The sequence below is a fragment of the Mandrillus leucophaeus genome, unplaced genomic scaffold, assembly GCF_000951045.1.
Source record: "Mandrillus leucophaeus isolate KB7577 unplaced genomic scaffold, Mleu.le_1.0 Scaffold901, whole genome shotgun sequence".
Lineage (NCBI taxonomy): Eukaryota > Metazoa > Chordata > Mammalia > Primates > Cercopithecidae > Mandrillus > Mandrillus leucophaeus.
This window is the reverse complement of record NW_012109820.1, coordinates 408,822-432,925: the sequence shown is the minus strand read 5'-3', so window position 1 is coordinate 432,925 and position 24,104 is coordinate 408,822. Positions and strand designations below refer to the sequence as shown.

Here is a 24,104-nt window from a genome sequence, read left to right as displayed (position 1 = left end):
CCTCTACAAAAAATACACAAATTAGATGGGTGTGGTGGTACATGCCTGTAGCCCCAGCTACTCAGGAAAGACTGAGGTGGGAGGATCACCTGAGCCTGGGGACGTCACGCCGCTGCACTCAAGTCTGGGTGAGAGTGAGACCCTATCTCTTAAAAAAATAATAATAATTTATAAGAATTTCTCAATTCCAAAGGATAATCAGCAAAATTCTATTGCCACTTTTTGGCAATTATGAATAATGCAGCTGTAAACATTCACATACACATTTCTGTGTGAATGTGTTCTTTTCCTTTGGCAAATACGCAGGAATGGAATTGATGGGTCAAATGGTAACTCCGTGTTTAATTTTTGGAAGAATCATCCAACTGTTTTCCAAAGTAGCTGAACCATTCTGCAACCCTACCAGAAATACATATGGGCTCCAATTTCTCCACATTTCTAATCCTTGTTATTGTCTTTTTTTATTTCAGCCATCCTAGTGGTATGCAATGATATTTCATTATCATTTTGATCTGAATTTCCCTAACAACTAATGATGCTGAGCATCTTTTCATGTGCTTACATTTGTACATCTGCTTGGAAAAATGTCTATTTAAATCCATTGTTAATTGGGTTCTCTTCTAGATACAAGTCCTTTTACACACATATGTGCAAATATTTTCTCCCATTCTGTGACCTGTGTTTTCACTTTCTTTGAAACACAAAATATGTTAATCTTGACATAGTCCAATTTATTTTTTTTTCTTTGGTTGCTTGTGATTTAGGTGTTATATCCAAAACAGCATTGCCGAGGTTACAAAGAGTTACATTCACGTTTTCTTCTAAGAGTTTTATAGTTTTAGCTCTCACATTTAGGTGTTTGATAAATGTTGAGTTAAATTTTGTATATGATACGAACAGCACCCAACTTCACTCTTTCGTGTGTAGCTGTTCAGTTCTTCGTGTGTAGCTGTTCAGTTTTCAACTATTTGTTGAGAAGTTCAAAAACTTTCTAAGAATAAAATGAGAATCTACTCTGTTATTTTAGTTGGTGGTACCACCACCACTACGAAATACTTAAGGAGGGCTTAGTAACTATCAGGCACTGTGCTACACTGTATGCATGCATGAGCTTATTTGACTAAAGGAAATGTTATATTAAGATGAATAAGGTTACTCATATGATGAAAAAGCCACAAGGCCATTCCAGGAAAAGGCATCAAGTGCTTTAGAAAAGCCCCAGGCAATTTGGTACATATGTTAAACAGAAGGGATCAGGGAAAGAAAACTCCAACAGGTATGGCTCAAGAGACGCCATAACATGAAAAATCTTGCATGTCAAACTAAAAAGTTTAGCTTTTACCCTGAAACTAACAATATTTTTGTTTGTTTTGAGAGAGTCTTGCTCTGTCACCAAGGCTGGAGTGTGGTGGTGCAATTATAGTTCACTGTAACCTTGAACTCGTGGGCTCAAGCAATCCTCCTGTCTCACCTGCTTGAGCAGTGAGGATTACAGGTGTGTTTACCACTATGCCTGGTTAATTCTTTATTTATAATTTTTTGTAGAGACGGGGTCTCACTATGTTACCCAGGCTGGTCTTGAACTCCTGGCCTCAAGTAATCCTCTTGCCTCAGTCTTGCAAAGTGCTGGGATTATAGGCATAAGTCATAGTGCCTGGCCAACTAATAGAGATTTCTTAACAGTAGAGAAATGTGATAAAACTGTTACTCTTAAATTTTCAGACTGGTGGGCATGTGAAAACTGAATAGGAAAATAGGAAAAGGATGAAATTGGAGGCAAGAAGATACTTGAGAGCCTATTTTGGCAATCAAGGAAGCAATGCTATAGCCTGAAATAAGGCAGAGCAGTGGATCCACAGAGATGGACTAGATGGGCAACACAAACAACAGAGTTTGTTGACTGAAAAAAGGGATGAAGGAGAAGAATAAATCAGAGATGACACCTAGATCCTGGAATTTTGAACACGTTGAGTTTGAAATGCTTGAAAGAATCTATTCAGAGATATCTAAAAGGCAGTTAGATTCACAAGACTAAATCTCAGAAGAGGCATTTTGACTACACAGTTACAGAGATACCGCTTAGAAAAATAGCAGAGACAAACAGAAAAGAAATAAAGGGACAAAAATTTACAAAGTTCTCCTTCTAATAATCCTATTATTTCATGGTTAAAAAAATACAAATATTGGTTATTTTTTTCCCCTTAAATGTACCGTTTGTACCATTTATCTAGTGAAAATACACTACAAAGAAAAAGATAATAGTAATAATTTTCACCCAAAGATAGGTAATATACAGTACTGAAAATTTGTTCTTTATACTTGGGCTACAAGAAAGTTAATTACAAGTTGTTTTAGTTTCAGAAATGAATAATTTATCAATGTTCAACGCGCATGTTGTTTCAAAGATCCCTTGTTAAAATAAATTACTTAAGGCCAGGCGCAGTGGCTCACGCCTGCAATCCCAGCACTTTGGGAGGCTGAGACGGACAGATCACGAGGTCAGGAGATGAAGACCATCCTGGTTAACACAGTGAAACCCCGTCTCTACTAAAAATACAAAAAAATGAGCTGGTTGTGGTGGCGGATGTTTGTAGTCCTAGCTACTCAGGAGGCTGAGGCAGGAGAATGGCGTGAACCCGGGAGGCGGAGCGTGCAGTGAGTTGAGATTGTGCCACTGCACTCCAGCCTAGGTGACAGAGCGAGACTCCGTCTCAAAAAATAAATAAATACATTACTTTAAGTCTAAAATGTTAAATACAAAACAAAGAAAACTGAGAAAGAGACTGAGAAATAAAACTGTCAGGTACGTTATTTTAGTGAAAGTTCAATTTCTAAAATATCACTCACTATAATAACTTTAAGCATTTTCATTTAGATGTTCAGTTACATTTACTTACCTAACAGGTTCATAAGGTTGATCACATATGAAGAAACCTCTTCTCTGGAGTTGTATAATATCTCCTTTTTTCAAATCCTTAAGGCAGGGATCCCCTAGCATTAGTTCTTCATGCTGTAAAGATGATATAAAACCAAAGTACACTTTCTCAAAATCAGAGTAGTAAAACAACTCTAAAATGCAAGCAGTTTCCACTAACTAAAACATTCCCATTTTAAACAGATATGTTAAGAAGCTCACTACTTGAGCACACACAATGAAATGGTGAAGTGTTAAAATAAATGACAATTCAATGTATCACATTTTTAAAAGTTAACCTTCATAAACTGGCCTCAAGAAACATTTTAAATAACTTGACTGGCATTCCTGAAGAAATAATTTTCCTGCTATAAATATGAAATATGATGCAAGGAGCACATAACAGACTTAGCTGAAAGGCATGCTGGCGTAGCGCTTAAATACAAGGGTCAGATTTGAATCCCAACTCTACTATTTACTGTTTGTCCTCAGGTAAGTTACTTAACCTCACTGTGCTTCAGTTTCTATCATCTATAAAATGGAAACATTACTTACATCTTTTTTTATTTTTATTTTTGGTAGAGCCTGTTGCCCAGGCTGGTCTTGAACTCCTGAGCTCAAGCAATCCACCCACCTTGGCCTCCCAGAGTGCTAGGATTATAGGCATGAGCCACCATGCTCGAACAATTTACATCTTTTGATTTAAATAAAATTCTACACATCTTATCCATTTTATCTGAGGATCCGAAATATATAAAATTTAATTCTAAAGAAAAATTTAAAAGATGAAATATGGTTTCTTTGGAAGGTTACCTTACTGTTCTTGTTGACATACTGCTTAAAGTCCTCATCTTTTCCTAGCACTGGCTTTGTGATCAAGTGCTCATAAGTGACACAGATTGCTGGAATAGGAAGAGCATGTGTAGTTTCTGCAAGCCAAGTGATCTTAGTGGTTTTCTTGTAGTCTTTGTTTTCCAAATTCAGCTTTGCATCAAGAGATATGATTTTTCCATCTGTATTTCTAGATAAAAGATTAAAAGTATTCAAAGAAATATTAACCACAGCTGCCATAAATTCACTATTTTATTCTATAATTATTTTATATTATTATAAAATAGTTTGTTTTATTTTGTAATAAATGGATAAGAAATTTTCTTTGGAAAAATTCCAAATTAAACATTTATTTGAGCTTCTAATATGCCAGACATATACTGGTTAATAGATAAATACAACATAATCACTGCCATTGAGATACTAATAATCAACTAGAGAACAGATTCACATATAATTGATGAGGAACATGTAAATATTTATTAACTTAAAGTCACCTGCATTAAGCATTATAAAATCTGAATTACCATGTTTAAAAACATCTGGCAGTTACTTGCAATCATATGTAATAACAACGCAATTAAGATTTCCGAGTTTGCATAAATCAATCTTCAGCATACTATGTTTCATTTACAGAAGCTGAAGATCAAATTCGTAAGTGTAGCACACTATAGTAACTAGAAAGTCAAGTTCATTATTAACCAATTTTAAAGTAAATTTTAGTATAAAGATTATCTTATACATATAAATTCTGTCTAAAAGATCCCCATATCAGGCAACTGTATAGAGTCCCTTTTTATCATGTAATTTCTCATTAAAGCATTACAACTATTTTTTATAGTTGTAGTAATTTTTTATTACTACATCTGTAGTAATTACAGATGTAGTAATTTTCATCACCACAAATAAAAGACATCTTGATAGCCTGTTAATAAACTGAAGCATATATGGAAAAAAACTTAATTTGTGTCCAGAATTTGCAGTAGCTACGTCTGGCAGATTTACTAGTCAGTAACATGTATAGGTCTGAATTTGATAATATTTAATAAGTAAATACAAATAAAATGCTTTTCTCCCACGTTTATTTGAAAACAAACAAGAAGTTCTTACTTGTGTATTTTTGTAATGTTGAGGTTGCCCCAATTTATAAATGTAACCATCTCACCCTCTGAAAAAGTCTCTGCATCAGCACCTTCAACAAAAACTTTGGGACTATACCACACAGGCTTCAAGCCAACCTCAGGATTCTGATTGACAAAGAAAAGCAGAGTGTCTGTTGAAACAATAACTTATTGAACCCAGTATGCAAATTTATAAATTCATTCTCTTCTTTAACCACACAAAAGTCTTCTGTGTTACTAAACTGTTAGCAGTTCACTGCTGTATTAGGAAGAAAATGCTTTACTCTTTCTCCATCTATGTATTTTAACATAAACATATTCCCAATTCTGTTCTTACCATTTAAACAATACATACTCGGACTCAGTAGAAATTAACAGTTTGAATTCCAGCTCTGTGACATCAGATCAGCAACCTGACCACTAATATTAATGAAATTAGATGAGGTAGCCTGCCCCTAAGATTACTTCCAGCCTAAAAGAATCATTCATTGACTTCATAGCTAAGACAGTATAATTTATCACTTAGTATCTCTTCAACTAGAATCTGCTTCCTATCCTTAGAATCTCACTGCTTCGCCAGGCGCGGTGGCTCACACCTGTAATCCCAGCACTTTGGGAGGACGAGGTGGGCAGAGCACGAGGTCAGGAGATTGAGACCATCCTGCCTAACATGGTGAAAACCCGTCTCTACCAAAAATACGAAAAGTTAACAGGGCATGGTGGCACATGCCTGTAGTCCCAGCTACTTGGGAGGGCTGAGGCAGGAGAATCACTTGAACCTGGGAGGCAGAGGCTGCAGTGAGCCAAGATTGCACCACGGCACTGCAGCCTGGGCGACAGAGCGAGACTCCGTCCCCAGAAAATAAATAAATAAAAGATTCTCACTGCTTCTGCAGCAAAAGAGAAAATAAGTCATTCCTGACCAGTGGCTATGGGACATTATAGGACAACAGATGCCACCTGGAGGAAATTATGGACCTTTCAGATTTTAGAAGACAAACTTTAAAGAAAGTATTATCTATATAGATATAGATAAGTAAATTTTCTGCCTTTCCAGTGTGTATGATATGGAAAGAAAAAGAGATGAGGAGAATAAAAAGTGCCATAATTTCAGTTTTTACTTGGCAGAATTTTTTTTTAAAAAGTGCAAGAAGGCCTTTTGAAATAAACATTAACCAGCATGTGTTTAACAACTGTTCAATGAATTCACCAATGCATTTGAGAAAAATCAGTATGTTTTAACAACCAATAACATATTAAGCTTAGAATAGAATACTAACAGGCTAAATATAAAACACTTTGCGAGGGAAATGTCATATGAAAATTCCACAGAGCAAACTGAGCAATCCAGTCACAATTTAAGAGTGTGCTTCCTTAACAATTAGTTCTTATTTTTAGCAATGAGCAGTACTTAGTAATTTAATTTTTTAAATTTTATTTGAGGTAGAGTCTTGCTCAGTCACCCAGGCTGGAATGCAGTGGTATAGTTATAGCTTACCGCAGCCTTGAACTCCTGAGTTCAAGTGATCCACCTACCTCTGAGATTACAGGCAGGAACCATAATGCCTGGCTAATTTTTTTATTTTTCGTAGAGACAGAGTCTTGCTACGTTGACCAAGCTGGTCTCGAACTCCTGGCCTCAAATGATCTTCCCACCTCCACCTCTCAAAGTGCTAGGATTACAGGCATGAGCCCCCAGCCTAGTAATTTAATCTAACCTATCTGACTACAACTGTCATTTTAAAAAATAAGCACTCTTCAAAACTTTTATTCTCATGATTCAAATTTTAAAATATTCAGTATGCTTCAGATTTATGCTAACTGTACAGTAGGTGATATGGCAGATCAGATACTACTACTTACCTGGTCAAAACAATCAGATGTAAAGAAAGGCAAACCCAAATCAATCAAGTAAACGCACACCCCAAATCTTACTAGGATTCAAATCTTTCAAATTAAAAAGTAGCTAATGACATACATGGGGAGATAATCAATCATATAAGGCTACAATTTAGAACATGTGTAGCTCTTTGCAATGCATATCATCTTATATGTAGGTTAGTTTACCAACATAGTTATAAGCTTGGTTACTAGCATATGAGTTAGTCTGTGAACGTAATTTTCAGTATATAATAAAGTTTTTTATAGACAATTTGTAAAAGCTGAAATAAAAGAACTCTTTCACCAGCCTACACAACATGGTGAAACCCTGTCTCTACAAACACCAGCCTGGGCAACATGGTGTAACCCTGTCTCTACAAAAAAGTACAAAAATGAGCCAGGTGTGGTGGCATGAACCTGTAGTCCCAGATATTCAGGATGCTGAGGTGGAAGGATCACTTGAGCCCAAGACAGAGGATGCAGTGAGCTGAGATCATGCACCAGAGCAAGGATCATCTCAAAATTAAAAAAAAAAAAAAAAAAAAAAAAACTTGTTTTACTTCAAAATTGTCAATTAAGCAGTCATAAGAATTTGGGATGACCATGGCTTAACAAAGAAGTATTCTATGGTACTTGTATTTAAGATTTCTATACAGGGTGGGGCAAAGTGGCTCATGCCTGTAATCCCAGCATTTTGGGAGGACGAGGCAAGCAGATCATTTGAGGCCAGGAGTTCAAGACCAGCCTGGCCGCCATAGCAAAACCCTATCTCTACTAAAAATTCACAAATTGCCAGGTGTAGTGGTGCACACCTGTAATCCCAGCTACTCAGGAGGTTAACGCATGAGAATCACTTGAACCCAGGAGGCAGAAGTTGCAGTGAGCCAGAATCATGTCACTGCACTCCAGCCTGGGCCACAAAGCGCAACTGTCTCAAAACAAACAAACAAACAAAAATTCTATTCAGAATTTAGATGGACACTTCACTTATACTTTCCAAACAGAGGAAATCACAGTGTAAGAGACTCTGAAGTCAAGCTGTGATTCCACAATAGTAGGTGTAATGTTTTGGCTTAAAGACAAAGGTGACAGTGAATACCCTAGTTAATAGAGAATGCGCCTCAGATTCCATATAAAGATAGGAGTTTGAATTATAACTCATCTTTCAGAATTACTCTAGGAAGAGATAAATTCTTATTACACACTAATATGCTAACTCTATAGAATAAAAAATAAGCACCAACTGAGCATAACAGTTCTGTGTGATGTAGTGTGGACTGTTACTAAAATAAACTTTTTTAAGGCAAAAAATCCACAAAAAGTTTTACTTCAGTTAGTGTCAAATCCCAACAAACAATGTTGAATAGAAAATCATCTCGGCCGGGCGCAGTGGCTCACGCCTGTAATTCCAGCACTTCGGGAGGCTGACGCAGGTGGATCATGATGTCAGGAGATTGAGACCAACCTGGCCAACATGGTGAAACCGCGTCTCTACTAAAAATGCAAAAATTAGCTAGGCATGGTGGCGGGTACCTGTAATCCCAGCTATTCAGGAGGCTGAGGCAGGAGAATCGCTTGAACTCGGGAGGCGGAGGTTACAGTGAGCTGAGATCGCCCCACTGCACCCCAGCCTGGAGACACAGCGAGATTCCGTCTCAAAAAAAAAATAAAGAAAAAGAAAATCATCTCAAAATCATGCCATTGCCATGAAAGCACATTTTCCTTTTTATTTCCTGCTCCTTCTTTTAACAGAGAAAAACACATGGGTGAAACTGTAAGAGTGACCTTTGGGTGTTTGGCTACTTCTTTCATCTCCTCCTGAGCTTCAGGTACATTCACTGGGATCACTTCTTTCTTCAGTAATGCAATATACCGTGGAGCCACTGGGTCAATAACCTGCAACAAATACATCCTCATGTTAAAACACTGAGATATCTTATAGAGCACCACAAATAAAATAAATAATAGCACAGGAATACTAACTGGCATTTTTGTTACTGCATTTACTAATTTTTTTTCATCTGTTAACTCTTTTCTGATATTTACCATCAAGCAGAAAAAAGAGAAACAACTGTAAACCAAGACTACACGAAGGATTTAGAATTCTTTCACAAGAATAGCTACTGGCAGGTGAAAAGAAACCAATTAAAGCATAATATTAGAGTTATTTTGAAAATAATTTTAAGATCTGATATTAGAAGGTAAGGAAAAGTTATCCAGTGGGGTTGTATCTTAATCCTAAAGGTAAACGTGATATTCAATTTTATAGTTTGGAGAAGTCCATTTTAAGAGAATACAGATATTTTTGTTTCAGTATTGTTTTCTTTAATCAGCGTTAGGGTAACACATCACCGTCAAAAGCAGAACAGCATTCCGTCACTATAATAAGGCAATTCTATTGATTAAAAGTATAAATGGTATTTCTACTATATGCTATATATAGAGGCCACTATATATAGACCAGTATATTCTCAGTATATTCCCAGTACCTAGCTAGGGCCTGTCTCATATAAGTTATCAATAAATATTTGCAGATTGACTGAATAAATGGTCATACACATTATGCTCCAACCTATTCTACTTCCAAATCACTAGTAGCATCCCCTTCTGGAGCTGATGTATTTTTCTCACTTCACAGTTCAGTGTAAAATTAGTCATGATGACCAATCACAAGAGCAATGTTTAGACACTATATATAAAGCACATGTGAGAAAAATGTATATGAAAGCAAACAAAGAGCTAAGTAATACAAGTTATTTTTTCTCATTAGAAGAATGCAGAAAATGGTGGTATAATTAAATTTGTTTTTATTTTTCCATTGTTACCATTATTGGGTCGGTTTTTTGTCAGTGTCGAAGGTAGTTTTCAGCTTCTGAAAAGAATATCGTGGAAATTCTGAATGAACTCAGAGAGGAAGCCATCGTCAGAGAGGTCATTCATGCAAAGTTTGAAAAGCTATTTAACTTCTCCTCATCTGCTAATCCTCATCTGCTTATATTTCATGCTAATACTAAATCAGTACCAGCCTTTCTCAAGTTTACTGTTTCATTCCTTCCTCGAGGCTTAAAGGTCATTCTTACCAGTTAAGGATTTCCCCTTTCAGCTTCTACTGGGCTGGAATAATCAAAGATTTAATTCGTGACTGGCTACTCAGCTCAGTATTTAAGTCAGTAAGATACAATTTCTTTAAAAAAGCTGAAACTAGACAACCCTGCCCGAGAAACTTAGTTCATTGCAGCTGCTTCCTTAGCTGATAAAAGGAACAGAAGAATGTTTCCTATACTTGACTAATTTTAATCATCACTTGGGGCAGTTGTCAGCACAGATTCTGAGACAACTTACCCCCGAAAAAATTGTAATTTTAATGGTCTGAAGTAAATTTCAGAAATCTAATTTTTAACAAGCATTCCATAGGATGGTTAGGATCAGGCATATTTGGAAAACTTGGATTAAAAGACTTAAAAGGTATTTTTAGCTCTAAAAATATGCAATTCTAAAAATCTCTGGATCAGTGGTTTTCAAATTACTCCAGAGTCCTAAAGATTTCAAAGAGGTGCCCTGGTAGCACTAGGTGGAGATGGAAGGACCAGAGGGCCTCCTGATCCCCTTCACATACTTCAACCAGAACAGCTATGTTTTTGTTTTATTTATTGGGGTTTAATCCTGGTAGCACTAAGTGGAGGGGGAAGGACCAGAGGGCCTCCTGATCCCCTTCACATACTTCAACCAGAACAGCTATGTTTTTGTTTTATTTATTGGGGTTTAATTTTCAAGAAAACTTTCACTGGAAGGAAGTCTCCTTATTTGCGGAGTAGGGAGAGAAGTCTCCACATACTTTATTAGCTGGGAACAGATGCAAGGGGGTTGAGATGCGAGTTGGGAAAAACTATATTATACTACTGAAATACACACATTTTAAAACTAAAGCAGTCAATGAGGGTTCATAGAGATTGATAATAGCTCTAAAGTGAACATCTTAAACCTGTGACTCTTCTGCCTTGACTGAAAAGTTAAAATCTTAACACTTAAGTAAAAGCAAGAAGAAAATTAGTGAGGCTAATGCAAAGTAAGCTCTTGAAATGTCTCCTACCACTATCAAGGAAAAAACTATTTATAGATATATTCTATTTAACTGTGATACAGAAAAATAAAGTACTAAATTCCTATCAAGATGAAAACTCAGGCTAAGAAAAAAAGGATCACGGTATTGTCGAAGGGATACTGTGATAACTAATCACACGTCTCCTTTCCCGTCATCCATTTCTCCCTTTTCTTTACCATGTACAGTTCACTCCTAAAATAAGGCTCTTTCTCCAAAGAATCATGCAAACAAATCTAGCTAATTTTTTTTAAACAGAAGCTGCTTAAAAAAAAAAAAAAAAGCTAAGTTAGTTAAGAGTAGGAGAATGTCCAAAGAATGATGATTTAGCTCTGCCAGTAACATTTAACTTCACAACTCCATGGCGCTAAATTTTGTTAACCGATGCTTCACTTAAATCTTACCTGCAGAGCTTGAGAAGAAAGACAGAGCAAGCTAGAAAACAACAAAGCAGTAATTAGAGGTTGAGAGTGCCATGAACTCTAAATAAGAGGGATATGTACCTTAAGAGTTGAAGGGAATGGGTTTCAGTGTATGAAGACATCATAAAGGTCAGCAATAGAAACAAAAAGTAATGATCAGAATGATTTCCTTTTCACTACCAGTTGTCTAAAAACAATACTATGTTTTAAAGACAGTGTTTAATGATTAAAGATCTCGCAGGATTTAGGAGAAAAAGCAGACTGAAAATACTCATCAACTTTCACCCTTTCCCAACCGCCCACTTAAAAGAAATAAAAGGTTTTGTTTTGTTTAAAGGCACAAATCCAGAAGGATTAATATAATAAAAGAAGAGAAGGCTGGGCACGATGGCTCACGCCTGTAATCCCAGCACTTTGGGAGGCCGAAGTGGGCGGATCACCTGAGGTCAGGAGTTCGAGACCAGCCTGACCAACATGGTGAAACCCTGTCTCTACTAAAAATACAAAATTAGCCAGGCATGGTGGCGGGCACATGTAATCCCAGCTACTTGGAAGGCTGAGGCAGGAGAATTGCTTGAACCCAGGAGGCGGAGGTTGAAGTGAGCTGAGATTGCACCACTGCACTCTAGCCTGGGCGACAGAGCAAGACTCTATCTCAAAAAAAAAAAAAAAAAAAAAGAAAAAAAGAAAAAAGAAGAGATAACAGCAACAAAATTCTGGACGCTGAAAACACAGAAGCATCCCCTCTCCACTTCATATAACCAGGCAACAGCCTCTCCCCTCCTTGACAAAAGAATGGAAGTTTACTCTGTGAATAAGAGGGTATCTAGATCCTGGCAGATACCAGAAAGAGCCAAAGGAAAGGGTACTGCACGAGAGACAAGAGGAATAAGTGAATATATGATAGTAGATGTACAAAACCCTCAGCAGTCTTCCCCCATTTGACTCCAAAACCTGGCAGCCAGCTCTTCACACTTCAGGAAGGCGATTCAATGAAGCCCCTCTGGGAAAACTGCCTAATCCTTGAGAAAAGATATAAAATTACTGACATGGAATTTCTCCAACAAACTAGCCCAGCCAGATCATTGTACAGTGAAGCTCAGTTGAAAGCCCAACTCTCATTCTTCAGGCTTCCAATCACTCTTTATTTCCCCACATTAAACATAAGCAGATAACCAAGGCTCTAACCAGACATCTGAGAAATGCCTTTAATGTGAAAGAAACCAAAATAAACAAACTGGGGAGAAGAGACACTACTCTGCAAAAAACCCTACTAGTAATACCATGAAATAAGAATAGAAAGTTATTTTGAAAATTCAGAGAACAAGAGAAACACTGGAACTATAATAGCATAAATAAAATTCAACAGAAAGGTGAGAAGATAAAAATTAAGTAGATCTGTGATAAACCAAAAGACAAGAAGGAAAATAAGACAGAAAACAAAACGAGGGTACCAGTCCAGGAGGCCCAGCATCTTCCCAAGAAGAGTTCCAGAGAGAAGAAATACATAATAGAGAAGAAAGAAAAAGAATTTAAAGCCAGGCACAGTGGCACACACCTGTAATCCCAGCACTTTGGGAGGCCGAGGCGGGTGGATCACGAGCTCAGGAGTTCAAGACCAGCTTGGCCAAGATGGTGAAACCCCGTCTCTATTAAAGCTACAAAACTTATCCAGGTGCGGTGGCAGGCACCTGTAATCTCAGCTACTCAGGAGGCTGAGGTAGTAGAATCACTTGAACCCAGGCAGCAGAGGTTGCAGTGAGCCAAGATTATGCCACTGCACTCTAGCCTGGGTGACAGAATGAGACTCCATCTCAGAAAAAAATAAAACAAAAGAGAAAAGACAAGACACGAGAAAGAAAATAAATGACGGAAAGGGAGAGGGAAAGGGAGAGAATTCAAGAAAATTTCCCAGAACTGAAGGAATGAGTTTCCAGACTGGAAGCCATATGTTCTTCCAATGGATGTGGATGAAAACAGACCCTCACCATGGCCTATCATCATGAAATTTCAGACAAAAAACACAGGTCAGATACAAGGTTTCAAAAATTTTCTTCATCCCATGCTCCCCTTGTCAGGGAGCTACCAGAGGTATACAGTAGGACTGAGTGTCCAAAGAATGATGTATTACCTTCAGGAAAGCAAGAAGGTAATATAAAAAAAAGAAGATCCAAGAACAGGGCAATGTTCTGTAACGTCCATTATAGAACAAAAGCAAAGAGAATCCCTAGGAAGATGAAGAGACCTAGGAAGACAGCTGTGCCTCAGAAGCCAATGGGTCATGAATCCAAATCAGGTTACAGAGCAGCACAGAAGCCTCTGGCAGAGATGTCTCCAAAATGAAACTCAAAGTACACCTAAGGCATCTGAATATCTTGGTGGGAAATTTCCACATCTTGTGGAGACAGATTTAGAAAACTATGCAGGGGTGCTGGGCGTGGTGGCTCATGCCTGTAATCCCAGAACTTTGGGAGGCTGAGGTGGGCAGATCACGAGGTCAGGAGTTCCAGACCAGCCTGGCTAACATGGCGAAATCCCATCTCTACTAAAAATACAAAAATTAGCTGGGCGTGGTGGTGGACGCCTGTAATTCCAGCTACTCGGGAGGCTGAGGCAGGAGAATCGTTTGAACCCGGGAGGTAGAGGTTGCAGTGAGCCCAAATCATGCCATTGCATTCCAGCCTGAGGCAAAAAAAATTTTTTTTTTTTCTTTTGAGACAGGGTCTCACTCTGACACCCAGGCTGGATTGCAGTGGTGTGATCAGGGCTCACTACGGCCTTGATCTCCTGGGTTCAAGTGATCCTCCCACCTCAGCCTCCCGAGTAGCTGGAACTACAGGCATGCACCACATCAGGCCCAGCTAATTTTTTTTTTTTTTTTTTTTGGAGAGATGGGGTCTCACTATGTTGTCTAGACTGATCTCAAAATCCCAGGCTCCAGCGATCCTCCTGCCTTGACCTTCCGAACTCCTGGGATTAGAGGCATGAGAATCTGGCTTTTTTTTTTTTTAACAGAAAAACAAAAACAAAAAAAGAAAAATAAGCAAATGAGAGGGAGAGACAAAGCAAGACAATCAACTACAAGCAAACCAAAAAGTTAGGAGAAAAAGGCCAAATTATTTATCTTCCATCATGGGAAGTCAACTAATATGTCTAAACATAACTAAAAAAGTAGTAACATATATTTCATTCAGCAATATAAGCAATAGGCTGGGCACAGTGGCTCACGCCTGTAATCCCAGCACTTTGGGAGGCAGAGGCGATGGATCACAAGGTCAGGGGTTTGAGACCAGCCTGGCCAACATGGTAAAACCCCATCTCTACTAAAAATACAAAATTTAGCCAGGCATGGTGGCACATGCCTGTAGTCCCAGCTACTTGAGAGACTGAGGCAGGAGAATCGCTTGAAACCGGGAGGCAGAGGTTGCAGTGAGCCTAGACTGCGCCATTGCACTGCAGCATGGGCGACAGAGCAAGACTCTGTCTAAAAAAAAAAAAAAAAAGAGAGAGAGAGAAAGAAACGTAAGTAATAAATACCAAAAGAACTATCTAGAAGAAATGAAAGTGTTTTCTCCAGGGAAACTATGAAAGAAGATAGAGGAATGTGTTATTCATCTTAACAGACCCTATAGAACTATTTGACTACAGTAAAATATATTTCAGATATCTGAAGTGTCCATGCTTAACTTTATTAAACCTTGAAATCATTAAAAATTGTATTGTTAATGAAAAGTACACCAACGTTAACTTTGCCAGCAAATTCTACTCATATTTATTATTAGTAACTGCAGCAACAGAAAGAACCAATTAACAATTCCTTTATGTATCAAAAACTAAACACGAAAGACCAAAATAAAACAAATTCAAGACACATGCGAAACAAGCAACTATTTCTTGAGGCAAGACATCAGCACCATCAAGCAGCAATCCCAAATAAGAATTTACAGAACACAATCACAGAAACCATAATTTAAAACATGGCATTTGAATGATTTGCCTTATTATAGTGTCCAAGCATCTGCTTTCCAATTAGTAATTAACAATGTCAATAGGCAGCGTTCCTCATTTGACTTTAAGAAACAGTTAAAAAAAAAAAAAAAAAAGCTGGATTCAGTAGGACAAAGGAACTGTAATTAATGAAACTTCAATACAACTCAATGAAATATATACTTTTAAAATTCTATGTCCTCTCAGCACACAAGGGAATGGGGTAGAATGGGGTTATCCCAATATTCCCTTTGGTACTAAGAAAACCAGAGGACATGGTTTTTAACACCAAGTCTTTTATATACATGTGATTGTGCTTCAAAGCCATATAACATCTCAGGTTTTAACATGTAATATGCTAAAAGCTATGTTTAAGGCAAATAAAAGCATTAAGTAATACCTTCTTACAGAGAGCTCGCAGCTTGAAAGCAGAAAAATGAAATGCAGAGTGTTCATAAAAAATTTAAGGAAAAAACTATTACTGTTCCCCATAATTCCAAGTTTGTTTGTTTCAATCACTGTTACTTATTTGGAATAGTTAATAGGCTTAATTAATGCTCTTCATGTATTTAAAAAAGGAAAACATTCCATTTTCCTGAAAGTCTGCAAAATGTTAATATTCTTCACAAACTTTTCTCTACCATGAGCACAGTAATGACTTCTACTTGTACATTATTTGGGACTTAGGCATGAAAAAAGAAGACAGAGAGTTAAAATATATACCTTTTTGTTAAACGCCCAGATTTTGTCCCACTCCATGTTCACAACTGAACGTGAGGAGCCCTAAAAAACAGTAACATGATTTTAAGGGCAAGAAGTATTAATTAGAACTTTACCTTTATTTCATGTTAAGCATGTTTAGAAAAAAAAAAAAAAAAAAAAACTCAATAAATACTTACAAGTTTACTCCTAGTGAAATGTAAAACTCAGTGTATACAAACTAATTTGGTTACCCTTAACAGTTCACTGCAAAGGTTCAGTCTACAGACTGGTCACAGTCAAGTCATATAATTCACTGCTAAAAATACTTCAGCTGCCTTAGTCCAAACCTAGCGTAGGAGTTTAGGACATTTTCAATTTTTCACTATTATAAGCAGTGATAAACTTTTTTTTTTTTTTAAGTTTGTTAGAAAAAAAAAAAAATCTGCCCTTGGCTCGTAAGGCATAAACAAGGAATAGAAAGAACAATAGAGATAATAAAGACCAAAGGGACAGTAATAGAAGTACCTGAAATTTCAAACAGAGAAGCTGGAAAAGAAACTATAACGCACCTGAGCAGCAATAAACTGTTTCAGTCCTTCAACTGTCATCCCTCTTCTCAGTACACCACGAACCGTAGGAAATCTTGGGTCATCCCTGGAAATATGTACATTTTAAGTACCAGGGAAATGTTGTAATGTGTAGATGTGGAGAGTAGAAGATACTTAATGAATAATAAATTATATTGAGCTTGTTAAACATTTGGCTAAGAGCTGGTTATACGAATTAGGTAAATTGCAATACTAGTAAGCCCAAGTTCAAGGAACAGGATAACTGCTGACTTGTCAAATACTGCAGTAAAATAAATGCACTACTGGAAACAGTAGAAGCACATTTGGAAAAAAAGACACAATGGTGACATTTTCAAATATGGAAATCCCATGCATTAATACATTTTTATTTAACAAACATTTTCAAGGTCGCTATTTCACACAGGACCATGAGAATCAGAAAAAAGATGGTATCCTGTCATTCACAAATGAATGTACTTTATAAAGCCCTTTGGAATAAACCAAAATATATGTAGGAAATAAATATTTTGCAGGGATTTGCAAACCTCGGTAAGTATGCAGTAATACCCTTTTAATGGAGCTCAAGATAAACTTTTACATCTTCACTTCGACTCAAGGGTATTTTGACCTTCTTGGGACCTAGCCAAAAAAGAAAAACCTCAGCCTCAGTAGAGAATAGAGATCAGTAACCAAATACACCAATGACCAGAAAGTCAAAATTATTTTTCTATTAAATGCTAAGACCTGCAGAGGATGTGCCCTCATGTGTGTTTTTCATTCCATGATCCCCAGTGGGCACTCCATATTTGTGGCATTAAAACAAGAATGGGGAGCCCTAATGCACTGGTTGAGAAGAAGACAAGAATTCTATATGCCTATCCATTCCCCCTCGTCCCGATCACCTTCCCTATCTCTCAAGCAGTTTAAAAATCACTGATAACTACTACGTCCTTACTTCTTGTCAATTCTAAGTAACATTAAACATACCATCCATCTACTAGTCCTTCATTGACAAACCATGTGAGTTTTCTTTTGGATAGCACTGTGTTGTTGAGATTTAGCCGACTATATTCCCAAATATATGGTTTTCTTATGCCTAAAGCTTCAATAATCCAGTAAAACTGCTCATCTCTGTCATGGTATTCTGTTGTTCTCAGGGCATGCGTAACACCTTCGATGCTGTCAACTATGGGGCAGGCAAAATCATATGTTGGATAAACACTAGAAAAAGAAAATAAAAATAAATAAAACATTTTACCTTTTCCCTCTTAGGTTAGGCATTATAAACAACAATACTAATTTAAAATGTAATTCTTTACAAGTTAACAGATTCTTAAAAACCAAAAGGTTTTATGACTTATAATACTCAAAGTATATCAGAACATTATCAGCCTTTGAGAACAATGAGTCAGTTATCAACTTAGCAGTCAAACAAAAAAGCAAATTTGTAATTTAATACAAAATTAGGTATTGGTTTGGCAAATTGTATAATCATAATATTTCTGTAATGGCCAATGTACGGCATGGTAAGAAGCAATAAGCAATACATGCAATAATTTTAAGGAAATTTAGCTTTTGAACATCTTTTTTTTTTGAGACGGAGTCTCACTGTCTTCAGTAATCCCTTACTCAAGTAAATCCCTGAGAGTCTTAAAAGTAGTCAAACACACTCAAAAACAGTGCTCCATTCACTGTGTAAAAGAAAAAAAAAAACAAAAACCGATAACAGACCAGAAAATTATTACGTTAAAATTACATGTAAGATGAAATAGTCTTAAAAACAGTTTCTGACTAAGATAATGTATACAATTTATATGCAGTATCAATTTGAATTTAAAAAATATACATATTAGTGCAAATATGCTTTCTTTCTTTTTTTTGGAGACACTTTCACTCTTTTACCAAGCCTAGAGTGCAGTGGTGCAATCTCAGCTCAGTGCCACCTCCGCCTCCTGGGTTCAAGTGATTCTCAGCCTCCCGAGTAGACAGGATTACAGGCATGTGCCACCACGCCTGGCTAATTTTTGTATTTTTTTAAAGTAGAGATGGGGTTTCACCATGTTGGTCAGGCTGGTCTCAAACTCCTGGCCTCAAGCGATCCACCCGTCTAGGCCTCCCAAAGTGCTGGTATTACAGGCATGAGCCACTGCACCCAGCCAATGCTTTCCTTTTTGTTTACCTAGAAAAAGGGTTTCACTCCGTTGGTCGGGCTGGGGTGAAGTGGCATGATCACAACTTACTGTAACCTTGAACTCCTGGACTCAAGCAATCCTCTTGCCTCAGTCTTCCAAGTAGCTAGAACTACTGATGCATGCCACCATACCTGGCTGGTTTTTTTCTTTTTTTTTTTTTTTAATTTATTTTTTTGGTAGAGACAGGTTCTTACTATGTTTCCCAGGCTGGTTTCAAACTCCCAGCCTCAAGAGATCTTCCTGCCTCAGCCTCCCAAACTGTCGGCATTACAGGCATGAGCCACCATGCCCAGCCATTATACATTGTAACCTTTAAGATACAACTTGATTAAGATACTATTGCATTATGCTTTGCGATTATTTGATACTGAAAATGTGTATCCAAAGTCACTTTTCCAAATGTACTTAAAGGATTTGCTTAGTAAAACAAGGAGTAATCCTGGTAAAAATAGTATGTATGCACATATAATTACATGTGTGTTTGTCTATATATGGACAGACATGTCAGCACCCATGAGTTTAAAGTCAGTCACATCAGCTAACCAAGTAATCATTTACATTTACCATTCTTTTCAGAAGTTTTAATTCAGCATTTATATGTAGTAGGCTTCTTCAAAGTATTAAAAAATATATTTTATGGTTTACTTTATAAAGTAGGCTTTTTTTTTGGGAAAAGGTCCATTTAAAACGAAGATCTGTTAACCTACAAATCCACATAGAAAACTAATCTAAACACATGTTACTTTCTTGTATTGTTCATACTTCTGGAAGTCTTCAATATTATTACTTTTAGGAATCAATTTGTGCAAAGTAGACTCAAAGTTTATTACAGGAAGCAAAGTATCTTCATCTAAAGATATACATCGCAGTTTACCTAATCGTTACAAAAAAAAGACTCAGGACTTTCACAGATACAAGTGATCTTAGAAATAATGTGGTATAACCTTAATTAACAGGTGAGTAAACAGCCCCTGAAAGGCCACCAGCCAGTTAACCCATGAATGAACAAAAGGCTAGGTTTCTTGACCATTTTGCTTCTACTCCATGTTTAGAGAAGATCAAAACAAAAGCACAGAAGGTCACCTAGCATATTGAAGGAGATATACTTACTTGTATTTATTTCCAGTTCTTGGATGTGGTTGAATTTTGCAGCGATAAAGGGTTGGATCTCTCATGCATCCATTGTTACTACTCATGTCAATTTTTGCTCGCAAACAACAGGACTGACCAAACTGGCTCCCTTTTTTCATTTCTTCCCACATTTGTAGATTCTTCTCAATAGCTATAAAATGATAATTATATTACAGTTAACTCATCTGGTTAAATTGAAATTATTCTTATAGTGCTATAATTTGATATAAAATTTCATGTTCTTGTTTTATAACCACCCTGTGTTAGTTTAAAAACACTGTAATAGTTCCAGTATCCAGCACCAAGAGCAAATGCATCATTTTTTAATGAAAGATGTTTCACAATACATTTAGGAAATACAAATATGTTTTAGAAAAGATAACACTAATACATTCCACTCATGTAGTATTAATTAAGCATAAAAAAAAGTACAAGGCCTGAAGGCTCCGCTCACCGAGTGTTTCCCTTCCCATCATGGTACAACGGGCCAGCCCCTTCTCATCTCCCTCAAATTTAACATTCTACCTTTAAAGCAGAAGCGTTCTCTTCTTTTGCCACCTCATGCCTAAGGGACAGAATGGTTTGGTCTGGCCCTAAGGTCCCACAGGCATTGGCACTACAGCCCGTGCCTGTCTAAAGAACACATCTCAGGCTGACAGTCTGAACTCATGGGCTCCCTGAAAGCCCCTTCACCATCCCAATGAGAAGCAGGTTACTCTTGGATCCAAGAAAATAAGAGGTGATAGAAAACAGACAGTGATACAAGAAAGAAAAGAGTTTAATACTAGAAAAAAGGACTCCATATTCCAAGTGGCAATGGTTCCACCTATATCACAGTATCTAGCAAAAACCTGCCCCATATGCATACGAACTGTTAAACAATAATTTTCTGTGGAAGCTACTAGAAATATAAGACAATTGCCCTCAAAGAATCAAGATAGGTCTAAAAGTCCATTGGTTAGCCACCTTTGAAAATGTAGAAAACCTTTTCAAAATAAAAAAGACTCATTATAACTATTTTAATTTACTAATACTTCCCAAATGAAACACTCAAGATTTAATATAGTGTGGTTCTGACAACATAATTACAGAATGAAAATAGCCCAATTTAGAAGTTCAGGAGAGAAGTCATGAATAAGAAAGATATGCTCTTTAGTCAAGTGACAGTTCAGAGATATAGATTAGTACTGAGCTTATATTATATATTATATTCACATTTACCCACATGCCAAAAGGAAGACTTGGGTGACAACATTATCATCAAACATTGTATTATAGAAAGGCTAAGTATTTAAAGTAAGAAAATTGTAAAATGTTGCAGAAGGAATCCTTCAAATTGAATGAATACAATGCAAAAGACTACACATAATAAGTGAGACATGAAGGGCATATTCATATGTGGTTGTGACGTTAATAAAATAATAAGAACATAAAGATAGAGAAAGAAAAAAGATTTCTAACACAAATGAGTCATATACCCAAATATGTTTAAACTAGCAGCTTTTGCCTGGCATGGTGGCTCACACCTGTAATGCCAGCACTTTGGGAGGCCAAGGTGGGCAGATCACAAGGTCAGGAGTTCGAGACCAGCCTAGCCAATATGGTGAAAGTCCGTCTCTACTAAAAATACAAAAATTAGCAGGGTGTGGTGGTGCGCGTCTGTCGTCCCACCTACTTGGGAGGCTGAGGCAGAAGAATCACTTGAACCCAGGAGGCAGAGGATGCAGTGAGCCCAGATTGTGCCACTGCACCCCAGCCCGGGCAACAGAGTGAGACTTTGCCTCAAAACAACAACAACAACAACAACAACAAAACAAAAAAACGAGTAGCTTTCACAAAAAAGAAATCACATTCAACTAAAGAAGCAGAATATAAAAATATCAATTAAAACATAAAATAATGTGCCTTACGGTTTTTCCTATGTTTGGATTCTATCCTCTGCTCACGTTCTGCTTTCATTTGTTCAGCAGGTGTATCGTCCACATAAGCCTTTCCTTCTTGAATTAGCTTCTCTGCATACTTCATTATAGTTTCAAAATGATCCGAAGTATAAGTAAATTGATCTGGTTTGATATGCAACATTGCAACATCTTCCAAGATAACCTGTAATAAGAAACCAAAATAACCATCGGTGTATCTTTTGCATTTTTTCGTGCATTTTCAACCCTTGATACTGCATTTAGGCAAATGTAATATAAACCATCAGTCTTATTTAGCCTGAAAACGGTTCTGGAAGTTACATGATATTAGATCAAAAAAGAAAAAAGAGATAGATACTCATTATATTAGCCTCCAAATTTCCAGCTGAGAAAGCTGATCTCATGATGGAGTTTTCCATTTACTTTGGAAAAGCTGGTCATTACTGGGAGAACTGACAATCATTTGCCCTCTCTTTGAATACACTGCCATACTTCTGAATAAAGATAAGAGGCTAGGAAACCTTCACATTTTCCAATACCTACTTAGTGTTTATTTCATTCATAAACTTAAGATTATATGACCAAAAAACCTGCCTCCAGTGACCAATTCATTTAATAAATTGGTACTATAGGAAAACATATCATTCAGGTAAATTCTATAAATGGGGAAAAGAAAAATAAATTTTAAGTTTTTTGGTATGGGAGCTCGACATTTCTTAGCTTAGGTCTCAGACATGGAATATACAGATAAGGAAAAAAGTAGCTATGAGAACAAAATTTATTTTTATACCATGAAGGTATTAGGTAATCCTGTAACTTTAATTAACTTTTCTGACAAAGGGTCATCACTACACTTTTAATTACCTTCTCAAAATCTTCCTTTTCTTTTTCAGGATTTGTGTCATCAAATCTCATGATCAGTTTCCCTTTAAAGTTAACCTGGTAGTGCTGGTTCAGAAGAGCAGCTTTTGCATGCCCAATGTGTAAGTAACTAAAACAAAAACATTTCACAAAGAAACTCATTAACATGTTTTAACTAAATACTTAAACTTAATCTTTTTGAGGAGATGAGAACTAAACAAAAATCCTTCCAATTGGTACCCAAGTTATATTTTATTTTCTAACAAAAAGTACTGTGATAGAAAATCTGACCCTGACAGGAAGAAAAAAAGACTACAACATATATAAAACAATTGTAAGAAACAACTTCATGTGTAAAATCTCACAGAGGGGACAAGGTATTTACAAACATTGCAACCTTAAGGAGACTCTCCTTTTTCTTTTTATCAAAAAGAATGGTAATTTAATTAAAGTAAAGCTGCTTCAAAATTGTTTCCAATGCTACCTTCCACTGTTTGTCTTTAATAAGACCTGCTACTACTGAGAACTGGGTGCCCACCTATGCCACTGGAGAGAAGCTCTTCTGAGACTGTCACTGTGATGGCTAAATGAAAAGAGCACATGACAATTAGTAAAAGTCACTTTACTTCTCTAGGCTTTGGTTTTCTCAGATGCTAAAATTTTTTTTTTTTTTTGAGACAGAATCTTGCTCTGTCACCAAGGCTGGAGTCCAGTGGCACGATCTCGGCTCACTGCAACCTCCACCTCCCAGGTTCAAGCGATTCTCCTGCCTTAGCCTCCCAAGTAGCTGGGACTACAGGCACGTGCCACCACACCCAGTTAATTTTTGTATTTTTAGTAGATATGGGGTTTCACCATGTTGGATGGTCTTGATCTCTTGACCTCATGATCTGCCAGCCTTGGCCTTCCAAAGTGCTGGGTTTACAGGTATGAGTCACCATGCCCAGCCAAAAGAGTGTTTTTTAACTTTAATTTTTTAACTTTTATTTTAGGTTCAGGGGTATATGCGAAGGTTTGTTATAGAGGTAAACTCATGTGAGGGAGATTAAAAATAAAAGAATTTTAACTAAATAATCCCAAAGGTCTCATCAGCACCAACACTCAATGAATCAGAATCTACAAAAACACTGTTCTGCTGTTCTTATGAGCAGCTGACAATTGTAAGGAAGAATATACATCAGAGGCACTGTTAATAATATTACACATCAAGATCCTCCTTCTATCAAGTACATGAGTAAAAGAAAAGATGTCACACCACTGTGTTGAAATACAGTTGATTGGGCTGGAAACAAGGCATGAAGCAAGGAAGTTTAATCAGCTTTCACCAACTTGTATTAGTTTCAAATTATAATGATGGTAGCACTTGCACAGTTTTTTTATTGTGGTTATTTTTCTGTTGTTTTTTTATTTTGAGACGGAGTCTCGCTCTGTCGACCAGGCTGGAGTGCAGTGGCGCGATCTCCGCTCACTGCAAG

At 37.0% G+C, this 24,104-nt stretch overlaps 1 protein-coding gene across 1 annotated transcript in view; it reads right to left on the bottom strand.

Annotated features, from left to right (window-relative positions):
* EPRS (glutamyl-prolyl-tRNA synthetase) overlaps window positions 1–24,104 on the bottom strand; it is an 85,074-nt gene that overhangs the window by 37,345 nt on the left and 23,625 nt on the right. The window contains exons 6-15 of the mRNA XM_011969748.1: window positions 22,633–22,759; window positions 21,760–21,952; window positions 19,829–20,000; window positions 17,514–17,747; window positions 16,527–16,611; window positions 15,979–16,038; window positions 8,533–8,643; window positions 4,856–4,992; window positions 3,728–3,935; window positions 2,898–3,010 (exon numbers count right to left, since the gene is read on the bottom strand). Coding sequence (XP_011825138.1) covers window positions 2,898–3,010; window positions 3,728–3,935; window positions 4,856–4,992; window positions 8,533–8,643; window positions 15,979–16,038; window positions 16,527–16,611; window positions 17,514–17,747; window positions 19,829–20,000; window positions 21,760–21,952; window positions 22,633–22,759 — 1,440 coding nt within the window. The remainder of the gene's footprint in view (window positions 1–2,897; window positions 3,011–3,727; window positions 3,936–4,855; window positions 4,993–8,532; window positions 8,644–15,978; window positions 16,039–16,526; window positions 16,612–17,513; window positions 17,748–19,828; window positions 20,001–21,759; window positions 21,953–22,632; window positions 22,760–24,104) is intronic.